Source organism: Camelina sativa, chromosome 9 (genome assembly GCF_000633955.1).
Source record: "Camelina sativa cultivar DH55 chromosome 9, Cs, whole genome shotgun sequence".
Taxonomy (NCBI): domain Eukaryota; kingdom Viridiplantae; phylum Streptophyta; class Magnoliopsida; order Brassicales; family Brassicaceae; genus Camelina; species Camelina sativa.
This window is the reverse complement of record NC_025693.1, coordinates 23194469-23208764: the sequence shown is the minus strand read 5'-3', so window position 1 is coordinate 23208764 and position 14296 is coordinate 23194469. Positions and strand designations below refer to the sequence as shown.

The following is a 14296-nucleotide window of genomic DNA, read 5'->3' as shown; positions in this document are numbered from 1 at the left end:
GGTTTTTTTTTTTTTTTTTTTTTTTTAGCTTCCTTTGAATTACTTCTCTCGTAGATAGATCCGTTTAGACGATGACTATTTGAATAGATTATGTTTTCTCTGTCCATCGATCGCTCTGTTTTTTTTTTTTTTTTGGCAACAAAGATTGCGTTGTGAGTGATATGGATGATCAATGTTTAATCTATTTTTTGTAACGGATCACACGGTTTTGATTAGCTTTTCACCGATTTGATTCGAAAACTGATTATGGGGTTTATCTGTTTAATGATCTAGGTCGATGTCCACACATCCACCGGCGTTAAGGTCAGAGCTGCTGTTCCTAGTGGAGCTTCCACTGGTATGCTGTTTTTTTATTTTAATTATTTCTTAAATATTATGATCTGCTTATCAGGTAGAACTCACTGTAGGTTCTTGTTATTCGTTATTTTTGTCTTATGTAGTCGACATATATGTTTGGTTAGATTATTACATAGTGGTTCTCTTTATTTTTTTTCGGGTCTATATACTTATTATTGTAACCTCTTGCATAGGAATATACGAGGCTCTTGAGCTGAGGGATGGAGGATCAGACTACCTTGGCAAAGGTGTCTCAAAGGTGAGAGAATGTGGTGATTGTTCGTTATTATGGTGTTGTTTTCGAACAGAACAAAATGTTTATGTGAAGGAGGCGGTGACATGTTTTCTTTATTGGTGTCTATAGGCTGTTGGAAATGTTAACTCAATCATTGGTCCGGCATTGATTGGCAAGGTGACGCCCCTGTTAATTAAACCCTTTTTACATCAAAAGTTTCTCATGTGATTCACTTTCTCAAGATTTGTGTGTGTTTTGGCTTGTTGCAGGGACTGCTATTGACAACTACATGGTTCACGAACTTGATGGTACCCAAAATGAGTGGGGATGGTGCAAGCAAAAGGTGCTTTATTAGAATACTTCTTGTTTTGTGGATTCACTTATTAAAATATTGACAGATGATCTTAGCTTAGCTTCCTTCTTGTGTTTTCTTACAGCTCGGCGCCAATGCAATTCTTGCTGTTTCTCTCGCCGTCTGCAAGGCTGGCGCTGTTGTCAATGGAATTCCTCTCTACAAGGTTTGATCATCTTGCACTAAATAACTGGTTTCTTGTAACCGATAGCACAAAACAATACATTGCCACTTTGTTTTATAGTACAAGATCATCTCAACTCTTTTTGATTTTCTTTTGTATTCTCGTGCAGCACATTGCCAATCTTGCTGGTAACCCAAAGATTGTGCTGCCAGTTCCTGCCTTCAATGTCATCAACGGTGGATCGCATGCAGGAAACAAGCTTGCAATGCAGGAGTTCATGATTCTCCCTGTTGGAGCTTCATCCTTCACGGAAGCCATGAAAATGGGTGTGGAAGTCTACCACAACTTGAAGGTAAAATCATGCATCATTTTGGTGAAATAACATGTCTTTTGTTGTTACTCCTTAATACTGATTGATCCCTTGGGGTTAACATGACTTGTCTCACATTTCTTTTATGTGACTAATTCACTCTTCTGGCTCTTTTTTCAGTCTGTGATTAAGAAGAAGTACGGCCAGGATGCAACAAACGTTGGTGATGAAGGTGGCTTTGCACCAAATATTCAGGAGAACAAGGAAGGTCTAGAACTGCTCAAGACTGCCATCGAGAAGGCTGGATACACTGGCAAGGTTGTCATTGGAATGGATGTTGCTGCATCTGAGTTCTACTCATCAGACAAGAAATACGACTTGAACTTCAAAGAAGAGGTGATCACAAACATTTTCTTTACTTGAGAAGAAATCAAGAACAATGCTCTCAATATCTATCCCCTGCTCTGTTTTTGTATTTGTAGAACAATGATGGTTCTCAGAAAATTTCTGGAGATGCTCTAAAGGACTTGTACAAGTCATTCGTTTCAGAGTACCCAATTGTTTCCATTGAAGACCCATTTGACCAAGATGATTGGGAGCACTACGCTAAAATGACCGCTGAGTGTGGCGAGAAAGTTCAAATTGTCGGTGATGATCTGTTGGTCACCAACCCCAAGGTCTTCCATTGTTAATCAAGAGTGTCCTTAGACCTTTCTTTATATATTACTCAACATTCTTACGTCTCTAACACTCTCATACGTATGCAGAGGGTTGAGAAGGCAATCAAGGAAAAGTCTTGCAATGCTCTTCTTTTGAAGGTAACATACTCACCCACAAAGTACTCTTCAGTTCCTTTGAATATTGTTAGTAACTCCTTGTGCATGAACAAACAGGTTAACCAAATTGGATCTGTGACCGAGAGTATCGAGGCAGTTAAGATGTCAAAGAGAGCTGGTTGGGGAGTGATGGCCAGCCATCGTAGTGGAGAGACCGAGGACACCTTCATTGCTGACTTATCCGTTGGTTTGTCAACCGTAAGTCAGAACCTTACAATATATTGAAGAAACCTTCCATTTTTATCTTGTACATATTATATCATGATATCGAGTCTCTTTATGATGTTGCTATATAACAGGGACAAATCAAGACCGGAGCTCCATGCAGATCAGAGCGTCTTGCAAAATACAACCAGGTTTAGTAACAACATGTTTTGATTTTTTGATTGATAAAGATCACGCTAATAGAGTTATCGAACTGATGAATAATGATTGGGATATGATGAATGTAGCTATTGCGAATTGAAGAAGAGCTTGGAGCAGAGGCAGTGTATGCAGGAGCCAACTTCCGCAAGCCCGTGGAGCCATACTAGAGAGAGACAGAGACTCGAAACAAAGCTGAGAGTTTAATTAATACTGTACTTGAGGTTTTTATAAAAGCTAAATAAAGTATTTGTGTCTCAGCTGAATTGGTTTGGTTCTACTTTTTGGTAGAGAAGAGAAAACAAGAGTGTGTGTGGATTTCATGTGAGCTCTGCCTTTTCAAAATACAGTAGCCTTACTTTATATTAATGTTAGTGTTTTTGTTTTGTTATCTCGTGTTTCTATTCACATGGTCACATGTCTCTTTGATAGATATTACACAATCTAACGTAAATCAGAGTCCATAGTTTCGACTAGTTGTCCTCAGAATCGGAATCAGAAACCGTATCATCGGTACTAAGCTCTTCACTACCGCATTCATAGATAGGGTCTCCTCCAGCTGATAAGCTAGCCCAAAGCCGTACTGTATCTACACTACCATTTAGTTCCTTTATTGGGTATTGACTATTGAGGCTGTACTAGGAGAAAATAGTAGCGATCTCTCGATTTCAAAAATCGTAAATCCCTAATGAACCCCAAGTGTCCTGAGATGTCTCCAAGGATTAGCATGACATTTTTGTTGGTGTAAAATTGCCAACTGTCTCACAAAGAAAGTTGACTAAAATAACTAATTGATAAGCTAGTAACGTAATTGCTGGAAAGGAAATACCTATTATATAAAGTAACTAATTAATTTCAAAAATTAAAGACTAATTTCCTATTTTGATAATGCTAATTGGAAAAGAAAAAAAAAAAAAAAAAAAAAAAANAAAAAAAGAGTAAATAAGTGTTTCTATCTGTGATAAGAATAAAATGCAGGCTGTGGGGTTCGAACCCACGCGCACTTATGTGCAGAAGAACTTAAGTCTTCCCCCTTAACCTCTCGGGCAAACCTGCTACTCTGTTATCTCAGCCACTCATATATATATATATATAGCCTAGATGAAATAAACAAACTTGTTTTCCTCGACTCATTTCAACCTGTACGTTTCTTACCTCTCACATAATGAATGATAATGTCCTTGTCTCGAGATTGTGATTTCTTTGTTGGTTTGCGTAATATGCAAATATAACTACACCACATATCCACAGATCACAAGTGACAATGTGTATGTAGCTATGCCTCAGAATATTGTATCAAAAGGTTAACCACAAAATCAGCAGGACAATTGATAGATCACACTCTGTTCCTCGTATCCACACAACAATCGCTCTGGGTAAGTAAGATTATGACACAAACACATCCACGAGGACAGAAGCAAATACATACTTTCAATTAGATCAAATACCAGAAATTGCAGTGGAACAACATGTCTTGGTTTTATCTTCTCTGTTTCAGAGGTTTTAACATAAACTCTGTCAAATGTAATACTCTCTTCTTCATAGGGTTTTTCCCCATTAATTTAAACTATCTTAGGAAATAAATTTTGTTTTTTTTTTTGCATCAGCAAAAACAATGTAAACCCAAAAGACAAATGAGACAACTTGTATAAAACTTACCAAAAAAAGAAGAAAAAGAGTGTGTTTTTGTTTTGCCTCCCAAACAGTTAAGCTTCAGCAAAAATTCAGATCTTTGAACGTTTCAAGTAAACAACTACGGCTATGCTTGTTAGGACAACAGCTCCTGTAACCACCACACCACCACGCCATGAAACCAATCCGCTTCCTCTATCTCGAGAATCCTCTTTCTTGAGTTGAATGGTTTCTGAGCTCAAGCTCCTTGATGACTCGGTGAAGTCCAGATGCAGCCTCAAAACCTTTTGTCCTGTAGACCTAGCAAGCGTAACAGCACCAACCAAATCACTATCCGATGTAATCAAAACCTTATCACCTTCATCATCCTCATATATAATCTGAGGCCGTTGTTCCACACTGTTGTTCTCGCTGCCTATTCTTTGCATCACAATACCCATCAGCTCCTCTAGGTTTTCAGCTGCGGAAGTAAACCGATGTACACGGCCCTTAAGGTCTTCGAATTTGAATGAAAACGAGTTCCCAAGTCCTAGAGATGGGTAAGAACTGAGCTTCCCAATATCTGAATGATGCATCATCGCTGACATTTCGCTTTGAGTGTCGGAATCATCAGGTGGCTCTAAAGCAAGAGCTGAATCCCAAAACTTCTGCATCATCGTGTTAGCCATATCATTCACAGCTCCAGAACTGTTCTCAACCATCGAAATAGCTGCGTGAGTAATCTGAAGAACGTCTACACAAGCTGCAGCGGTTCCATCTTTGTCTATTATCGGAAGATGCAGAAACTTCCCATCATGCATTATATGCAACGCATCAAGAATCGTTGTCTCTAGCGATGCACATTCGGGGTTCGGAGTCATAACCTTCTCGACAAGAGTCAGTTCAGGAGATAAATTCTGTGCCACCACTCGCATGAGAATGTCCTTTGAAGTCAAGATTCCATAGATTTTGTTCCCAACAGAAATGATAACAGAGTTAACCCGCAAATCCCGCATCTTTTTAGCAGCAACATAAACAGGATCTGATGGTGCTACAAGTGCAACCTTTGAATTCTCTGTGATAATCGTTGACAAGGCTGGCTTAAACATTCTCTCCCTCAAGGTTTCAATAAAAGCATACGGCGCAGAGTACCCGCTTCCCCATTGCTTCTCTACACCTTCCACTGCAGCTGCTAAAGCGCTACCTTGCTCTGCAGCTTTCTCCATCCTCGAAATCGCATCGTATAAACACTTTGTGATATCCAACAAAGCAATGACTTCACCGTTCTCAACAACAGGCAAGTGCCTAAATTTCCCTTGAACCATCTTCTGAAGAGCTTCAAGCGCCAAAGAATCAGAAGTAACAAAAATAGGATTCCTAGTCATAACTTTAGAGACCAAAGTTTGATCAGGTCTCAACCCTTCAGCAATCACTCTTGTAGCTACATCTTTGTCAGTAACAATCCCGGAGAGAAGCGCACTTGAATCAGTCAACAAACAAGCGTCAACACGCCTAGCAGCCATCCTTCTACAAGCATCATAAACAGTGGTTCCTTCAGGGATAGTAAGAGCTTTCGATAAACGAAGCTTCTTCACAGTTCTCTCTCCATTAGAAGAAGCTTGAGGTTGAGGAGGAGGTGAATTGGGTTTAGAGGTGTTCCCCCCATTAACGCTTCCGTTCTCTGATTGGACTGGTTTCTTCGAAGGTGGTGGTCCACGGCGTACACTAGAGGTAGTGTTTCTTCTCCCTGATGTTGAAGACGGACCCGTCGCTTGAGTACTCATAGATTCCGTCAAAAAATGATTCCTTTTGAAATCAAACTTGTTCTGCGAATTAAAAATTCAACCTTTAAATTCAAACATCGTCGAAATTTTTATCTAAGCACAACAAATCTGAATAAAACCTAATTTCACAATAAACACGATTTGTTCTGAGGATCCGACGCATAAAAGGATTCAAATTTAAGAGACGAGTTAAGGGAAATGATAAAAACTTGAAAACCCTAGGATATGAGTAGAAGATTAGGATTTTAGGGTTTACCTTTCTTCTTCAACCTCTTCTCTCTGGAGCAATTTTGTTAACAAAAACAAAACAAACGGCTCTTAACAATTGTGTTCAGCCATTTATCGAGTTTTCATTGGCTGTTCTTTTGATTCCGTGTGTGTGGTGGTTCGCCTCACCACCTTCGTCTTTGTGTCTTTCTTTTTTGATAATTTAATGGACGACTTATCATAGAAATGTAAAATGAATGAAGTTTCTATATAAAAAAAGATCCGTAAAACCAAAGTAACAACCCGGGAATTTAATGTTGTCTCATAAAAATGTCCATAACTTTACCCTTTCTTTTTCAAAAGTATGAAATTTGAATCACCAGCATTTAAAACAATAAAAAAACATTTATTTATCTCTTGTATGTATTATTATGTCCTCTAAAATAGGTGTTCCTCTAAATTCTTTAATTTATAAAAAATTTGGAAGAATTCAACAAAATCAGTACAAAAAAAAAGAAAAAAATAAAACAAAATCAACAAAATAAATAAGTGAACTATTTTTAAAAACAGCTAGAGAGACTATATAGTTTTGTTCATTAGTTTTCTAAAATTTTGTAAGATGTTCCAAACAATCTCTTTATTTTTGTGATACTTTTCAAGACTTTATATTGTGAATAAAGTGTATAAAATCATGAACCAATAACATAATAATTAAAATTATTAACAATTCTAGATTCTTTTGTTTTAATTCAATAACAACTTTTTTTAATAATTTATAAAAATTTTAATGCAATAATCCAAATTTAAATATTTTTTTATAAACCACAAACTAATAACACTAAACTTTAACAAAATCTTAATTTTATATAACATTTAAATCTTTAAAAAACTCTATTCATATCCCAAATCATAATTCCTAAAACTGAAAATACAAAATTTATAATCGAAATCTTCGGATAAAGATTTGTGTGGGTTACACGAAAAAAATGGTCAAATAATGAAAGAAAACAAAAAAAAATTATTGATGCACGCAAGTTGCTTCTTTGGTCAACTGGACCCACTCTTCTTTGCTGCAACTCTTTGTTTTTTTCTTTTTATTATATGGATATTCCATTCATATTAGAAAGGATTACAAAATGCAGCTTTGTAGACCGATCAAAACTCAAAAGCTATTAAGGGAAAGTGATTTAAACATAATCAACTTAATCCTCCAAAAAATAGGCTTTAACACTTTAGCCATTAAGGGTGAACAAAACCCAAGTTTGAAGAGAGGAAGAGAGAGTATCTCAGAGTCAAAGAGTTCATGTAACCATCTGCTAAACCCAATGGCAACATGTAATTTTTTCTTTTAATAGTTTACCAAATACATCAAACCAAATTTGGAAAAAAGAAAAAGAAAAAATATTGTGAAATTTGATATGTGAAGATTTTTAATGTACGTTTAATGCAAAATTTTTTTTTTTTTTTTTACCTATTTCACATAGTATAATATATTCAGTTTATTTTTCTTCGATATAGTATTAGCTTTTTTACGTAATGCATAAAAGTAATCTTAAAGGAAAAGAAAATCATCTAATAATCGTTGTCATCCCTTAACTGTAAAGTGTACCTAGCACTCTCATCTTTTTATTTGGCTTCTTTGGCACATTTGGAAGTTGCAGAAACGAGATGATGATATTCAATCATCAAATTTGGAACTCGGCTGAGATGGTTTAACAAAAGAAAACAAAAATAAACAATCAGGGCCATGGACTTAACTGAGGCGGGCTAGGCCAGGCCAGGCCAGCCCACATTAGCCATTAGGTTCAGGTTGGTTTTTTTGGTTCGAGACATTTATTAGTTTTAGGCTTTATTCGTAATAAATGAAGAGTTTAAGGTTTCTTTTTGATAATTTCCCCCTACCCGAATCACACAAGTGAGAGAGCTGATCAGAAGAGTCCACGAGCTTCCCACTAAAAAAAATACTTGAAACTAAAAACAAAGCGAAGAGGGCGATACAAACGATTTCGAATGCTTCTTCATCTTTCTACTTTGATATCATTCATCTGCTAATGCTCCTAGATATGGATCTCGGTGTTCTTCTACCATCTCTTATTCCATCATCGCAATCTGTGAGCTGTCTCTCATCGCTTTCGATTTCAATGTCGCAATTTGTTTCTTGTGATTTTTGTTTTCGATTTTGATTAATTTCTGTTTTAATTCCGTTCCGAGATTTTAGGTTTATGTGCTGGTGTTCTACTTCGTTTACTTGGCCGTCGCCGGTGAAATTCTCCCCGGGAAAGTTATTCGCGGCGTTCTTTTATCTGATGGCTCTCAACTTCGTTACCGATGCAATGGTTTAATTTGATTTGACTTTAGTCTCTCTGTAATTATGTGATCTCGAAACTTCTTTATTTTCACTATTTTTGTTAATTTCCCCTAAACATTTATTTACAGGTCTATTGGCGTTAACATTGTTGGTCGCTATTTTGGGAATCTGTGCAAAACTTGGCATTGTATCACCTCTTGTAAGTGTAGTTACCAAGATCGAAACTGTGTGTTTCTATGAATCCGAATGAGTGAGTTGAGATTGGAACTTTCTTGTATTCATACCATTGAGATGTTTTGCAGGTGGTTGCCGATAGAGGACTTGAGTTACTCTCTGCTACTTTTATTTTCTGTGTTTTGGTAAGATGATCAATCCTAATTGAGGTTGTCTTTGTTTTAGTCTTATTTACCACAGGATCAGATTTTCTCTTGGGTGGTGTAGTGTGTAATCTCCATTTTTTCTTAATATTGTCAGGTGACACTAGTATTGTATATTACTGGGAGAAGTTCCTCGGATAAGAGTTCTTCCCTAAAGCCTCATGTCTCAGGAAATCTTGTACATGACTGGTAATACATTTTGATATCTACTCCTTTCTTGTCCCATAAAACGTAGTTTAAAGTTATTTATTTTGATTCCTGCCAGAGAAAAGCTAAGAATATGTACTCTGGTACTATATAGAGTTTGCGACAACGATTTGGACATGATGATTCTGTAGAACCTTGTAGAATGTTGAGTAATTTCTTCTTGAACGGTTGTTGCTTCCACGTTAATTCTATTAAGCAGTGACTTAGCTTTTCGACTTTTTTCTACTGAAACTTAAAGTTCTGGTTTCTGTGTTTACTTGTTTTTTCCAAACAACAGCTTCAATTTTTTCCTCATCTAGTTTGTTTCGTGTGATAGGTGGTTTGGAATTCAGCTGAATCCTCAGTTTATGAGCATCGATCTCAAGTAATCCATCTTTCCGTTTTTTCTTCTATTTGTCATCCCGGGCTGCACATTGCTCAGTTTGCTCAGTACTCATATTGAGTAGCAGTTTAATAATCTATCTACAGTAAGGTATGTTTATGATGATGGGAATTACTCCTTGTGTAGGTTTTTCTTTGTCAGAGCCGGGATGATGGGATGGCTGCTTATCAATCTCTCTATTCTGGCAAAAAGTGTGCAGGATAGTTCACTGAGTCAGTCGATGATTCTTTACCAGATCTTCTGTGCGGTAAATTTGGGTTTACTTACAACTCCTGCTTCCTGAAGTTCTGATTATTTACGTTTTGTTAGTTTTGATTACTTTTATAATTGCAGTTATATATATTGGACTACTTTGTTCATGAAGAATACATGACCTCTACGTAAGTTCATGGGGTGTTAAGGAAACACTTTTTTCTTACTAAAATATGAACATTTCCATTATTACATTTACTCTGAATTTACTGTTTTCAGGTGGGACATAATTGCAGAGAGACTGGGCTTCATGCTAGTGTTTGGAGATCTCTTATGGATTCCTTTCACTTTTAGCATTCAGGCATGTAACTGTGAACTTTTGAACACAAACAAGACGTACTTAACTTGTCTTATTGACAGTATCTTCCTGGCATGTTACAATTATTCTCGGAAACAATATCGTTCTTGAATAATTGATCATTCTGTGACTGGATTATCTTCTCTTTGGTACAGGGCTGGTGGCTTTTGCACAACAAAGTAGAACTTACAGTTCCTGCTATTGTAGCCAATTGCCTTGTCTTCGTGATAGGGTAAGTTCTGAGTCATTGGGTTATTTTACATTCTTAAACTACACTAAGAAACCCACAATTTCTGTTTCGGCAGGTACTTGGTTTTTCGAGGGGCTAACAAACAAAAACATATCTTTAAGAAGAACCCAAAAACGCCTATATGGGGCAAGCCTCCAGTGGTAGTTGGTGGAAAGTTACTGGCTTCAGGCTATTGGTATGATCTTTTTATATCTCTCTTGTTTCTTTGTTTGGTTCCGCCATCTCTGTCTTTGATTGTTCATCATGCGGAGAAGTGAAAGTTCCGCTGTTTTTTATAATATATTACAGGGGAATTGCAAGGCACTGTAATTACCTTGGCGACTTGATGCTTGCTCTCTCCTTCAGTTTGCCCTGTGGAATAAGGTAACTTTTTCTGCTTGAGTTTATCTTACGACTACCAAAGTCATGTAGAAACTAATACCAGTATCAAAAACTTTTAACGTTAAGAATGTTATCCCCAAACATCGATTTGGCTACAAGATTAAAGATGATTATTATCTTGAACCTAATATAATTGATTGATAAGTGTCTGAGATTCTCTAACTCCACTATTTGAACTTTCCAAAGCTTTCAAGTTCATTTTTCCAAAGGTGTTTGTATGATGTTGTCTTTCGTATATTCTCAGTTCTCCAGTTCCATATTTCTACCCAACATATCTTCTGATACTGTTGATATGGAGAGAACGAAGAGACGAGGTTAGATGCGCAGAGAAGTACAAGGAGATATGGGCAGAGTATCTTAGACTAGTCCCCTGGAGAATACTTCCTTACGTGTATTAGATGTGCCATGTCACGAATCCTCTCAGTTCAGATTCACCCTCTTGTGTCTTATTCTTTCATCATCTTGTTTTCAAATGTATGGACTTGAGAAGATCCCATTATGGCCCTTTAGAAATGCTTGATTGACACGTTTGAGAATTCTACTTCAGTCATTATCATTTATCATTGGTAGCAGCATTTTCTGATTTTTTTTGGCTTGTTTTAAAACCGGACTCCATAGATTTACAGAAGAAAACAATTTGTTTGATGTTAAATGTCATGATGGAAATAGAAAATGACTAATACAGGAACAAATTGATGTTGAACGTTGCTGAATATGTTTATTGGAGGAAATGGAAAAAAATTCACAAAAATAGATATTGACGATTACAAAGTTGAATGGACCACCTAAAAATATCCACATACATCCCTTTTGGTATATTTGTTTCCTTTTTTTTTTGGTAAAGGATATTGTTTCCTTTGTTCCCCCTATTTTCTTCTTCAAATAAAATGTATTTCCTATCCTATATCATTATTTTTTCTTAAATAATAGTATGGAATATCGTAACAGTTGTTTTCCATTTATAATCATATATTACTTTTTAGTTTTTAGTAGATCATAGAGTTTTTTAAAATTTATTTGTCAACGAGCTTTATTATAAAAAATTATATACACATATTAAAAAAATGCTGAAATACGTGTCAAAGTCCCCTAATTCGTTATAATAAAGTAAAGATGTATAATTTTATAATTATTTGAACCTAAAAAGATCGATTAAAAAAAAAAAACCATTGACGATCCTAAAAGACACCTTCAAAACTTCAAAATGTAACAACAAGATCAAAAAAAACTTCTAGACTACAACATGTGTCGGTAGAAAGCAAAAAGACTTTGATAGTTTCTTGATGATTCATGGATTTGAAGAGTCGCAGCTGTTTTACGGTTATGTGTCTCCATCTACATCTCAGATCTATAATGTTCGGTGATATCAAAGTCACACTTTTTATTGTGAATCTAGAAACACATAGCATTTCTCAATAAAAGAATATTCTATAGAGATTCGTAGTCAACTATTAAGTGTTTATACTGATTAAAATAATCATTAAACTAAATTATATAATTCGTCGGGCGGTTTGGGCCGTAATGAGGCTGTAGTCATGCTATTCCTTAAATTAAAACCCGAAGTTCCCAAATTACCCTTAGCTAATTTGCTTTGAATCCACGCTAACAAAGGGGTAGAACAAAGATTAACCAAAACTACCACTTAACAAAAAACCATGTGAAGATCCAACGGCTGTAAAAGCAATTTCTTGGGGAACATGCAAAGATCTGACCCTTGAAATTAACATTTCTCACCAACCAATAGAGAGGGATCCGCAGCTATAAAAACCCGAGCCCTTTTCCTCTACTGGTCCACCATTCGTCTGCCTTCTTCCGCTTCTCTCTTTTTAATTTCTCTCTGATTTCTCGATCTTTCCGTCGTCCAACCATGTCTGCCTTCACCAGCAAATTCGCCGGTACTATCTCTCTCCCTCCTTCTTATACTTTCGTAGCGATTAGGTGTTTCTAGATTCGTGAATCTGACTCGATTCCTGAAAACCTTTAGATCTCTTGTTTTGCTTCTTGTTAAGCGTGTTTAATAGTCTAGATCTGGTTTATTCTTGAGCTTAGCTTGTTTTTAGAGTTGAATTGGATCTGTCGATGATTTCCATGGCTAAAAACTAGCGTAGATCTGATTCTGTTCTCATCAGTTGTAGACTCGTTCGGATTTTTTTCTTCGTTTTATCGATCTGTTATATAGTTCAGGAACGGATCTAATCCAGTATTCACGATCTGAAGCTTTTTAGATTGATTTACAGTTGATGTCTCTTATGGTGTGATTGATTGTTTATGTGTGTTTGGAACATATGTAGATGAGTTGATCGCCAACGCTGCCTACATCGGCACACCTGGAAAAGGTATTTTGGCTGCTGATGAGTCCACCGGTACCATCGGAAAGCGTCTTGCTAGCATCAACGTCGAGAACGTTGAGACCAACAGACGTAACCTTCGTGAGCTTCTCTTCACCGCCCCTGGTGCTCTCCCATGCCTCAGCGGTGTCATCCTCTTCGAGGAGACTCTCTACCAAAAGAGTTCCGATGGTATTAACTCAATCTCTTTATTCTCTATGTTTTCTATTATGATTGTTATATTCTTGCTTGTGATTGTTTCTTATTGATGATGGTGATGACTCTTTGTTACAGGCAAGCTTTTCGTTGATATCTTGAAGGAAGGAGGAGTTCTTCCCGGTATCAAGGTTGACAAGGGTACCGTTGAGCTTGCTGGAACTAACGGTGAGACCACCACTCAAGGTCTTGACGGTCTCGGTGACCGTTGCAAGAAGTACTACGAAGCTGGTGCTCGTTTCGCCAAGTGGCGTGCAGTCCTCAAGATCGGCGAGAACGAGCCATCTGAGCTATCCATCCATGAGAACGCTTATGGATTAGCTAGATACGCTGTTATCTGCCAGGAGAACGGTCTTGTACCAATTGTCGAGCCTGAGATCCTTGTTGATGGATCCCATGACATCCAGAAGTGTGCTGCCGTGACTGAGCGTGTTCTTGCAGCTTGCTACAAGGCTCTTAGCGACCACCACGTTTTGCTCGAGGGAACCCTCTTGAAGCCTAATATGGTTACACCAGGATCAGACAGCCCCAAGGTTTCACCTGAAGTCATTGCTGAGCACACCGTCCGTGCCCTTCAGAGAACCGTCCCAGCAGCTGTTCCAGCCATCGTCTTCTTATCTGGTGGACAGAGCGAGGAAGAAGCTACCAAGAACTTGAACGCAATGAACCAGTTGAAGACCAAGAAGCCATGGTCATTGTCTTTCTCTTTCGGACGTGCGTTGCAGCAGTCTACCTTGAAGACATGGGCAGGCAAAGAGGAGAATGTCAAGGCAGCTCAAGAGGCTTTGTATGTGAGGTGCAAGGCTAACTCAGAAGCCACTCTTGGAACCTACAAGGGTGACGCCAAGCTTGGTGATGGAGCAGCTGAGAGCCTTCACGTGAAGGATTACAAGTACTGAGCATCGTCCATGGTTTGGAGTTTGTGACGTTTTGTCATCTTCCTGGATATATTTCTAGGGTTTTTTTTTTCGTTTTTCTACTTTGACATTATCGGATTAAAGGTGTTTCTTTTTTTCCTTCGATTTCCTTTTGGATTTGTGTTTTGATTTTGGTTGGGTTTGTGTTATTTAGATTTGAGTGTTTTATAACACGCCCAAATAAAAAAGCCATTTGAGGTTATTTTCTGTTGAGCCTTGAAAG

General features: G+C 37.3%; 4 protein-coding genes and 1 non-coding gene across 5 annotated transcripts in view; 3 read left to right on the top strand and 2 right to left on the bottom strand.

The window, feature by feature from the left end:
• LOC104711855 (bifunctional enolase 2/transcriptional activator-like) overlaps positions 1–2942 on the top strand; it is a 3430-nt gene extending 488 nt beyond the window's left edge. Inside the window, exons 2-13 of the mRNA XM_010428626.2 lie at positions 274–337; positions 531–595; positions 701–764; positions 841–914; positions 1009–1089; positions 1217–1399; positions 1538–1753; positions 1840–2034; positions 2125–2175; positions 2251–2391; positions 2493–2549; positions 2646–2942. Coding sequence (XP_010426928.1) covers positions 274–337; positions 531–595; positions 701–764; positions 841–914; positions 1009–1089; positions 1217–1399; positions 1538–1753; positions 1840–2034; positions 2125–2175; positions 2251–2391; positions 2493–2549; positions 2646–2726 — 1272 coding nt within the window. The 3' untranslated portion in view covers positions 2727–2942. The remainder of the gene's footprint in view (positions 1–273; positions 338–530; positions 596–700; positions 765–840; positions 915–1008; positions 1090–1216; positions 1400–1537; positions 1754–1839; positions 2035–2124; positions 2176–2250; positions 2392–2492; positions 2550–2645) is intronic.
• Positions 3530–3612, bottom strand: TRNAL-UAA. The gene has a single exon. It is a non-coding gene; the product is annotated as a tRNA-Leu (tRNA).
• On the bottom strand, positions 3967–6434 carry LOC104711854 (CBS domain-containing protein CBSCBSPB3). Its single transcript, XM_010428625.2, has 2 exons — positions 6208–6434; positions 3967–5993 (listed from the first exon to the last, which is right to left on the bottom strand). Exon 2 carries the CDS (start codon positions 5949–5951, stop codon positions 4281–4283), a length of 1671 nt encoding a protein of 556 aa, XP_010426927.1. The 5' UTR covers positions 5952–5993; positions 6208–6434; the 3' UTR covers positions 3967–4280.
• Positions 8075–11196, top strand: LOC104711853 (delta(14)-sterol reductase). Its single transcript, XM_019229306.1, has 13 exons — positions 8075–8269; positions 8377–8494; positions 8595–8665; positions 8769–8825; positions 8941–9032; positions 9367–9414; positions 9559–9679; positions 9766–9812; positions 9904–9985; positions 10138–10214; positions 10288–10407; positions 10521–10595; positions 10858–11196. The coding sequence occupies exons 1-13, from the start codon at positions 8210–8212 to the stop codon at positions 11009–11011; spliced, it is 1122 nt and encodes a 373-aa protein (XP_019084851.1). The 5' UTR covers positions 8075–8209; the 3' UTR covers positions 11012–11196.
• Positions 12388–14280, top strand: LOC104711852 (fructose-bisphosphate aldolase 8, cytosolic). Its single transcript, XM_010428623.1, has 3 exons — positions 12388–12508; positions 12905–13132; positions 13235–14280. The coding sequence occupies exons 1-3, from the start codon at positions 12481–12483 to the stop codon at positions 14053–14055; spliced, it is 1077 nt and encodes a 358-aa protein (XP_010426925.1). The 5' UTR covers positions 12388–12480; the 3' UTR covers positions 14056–14280.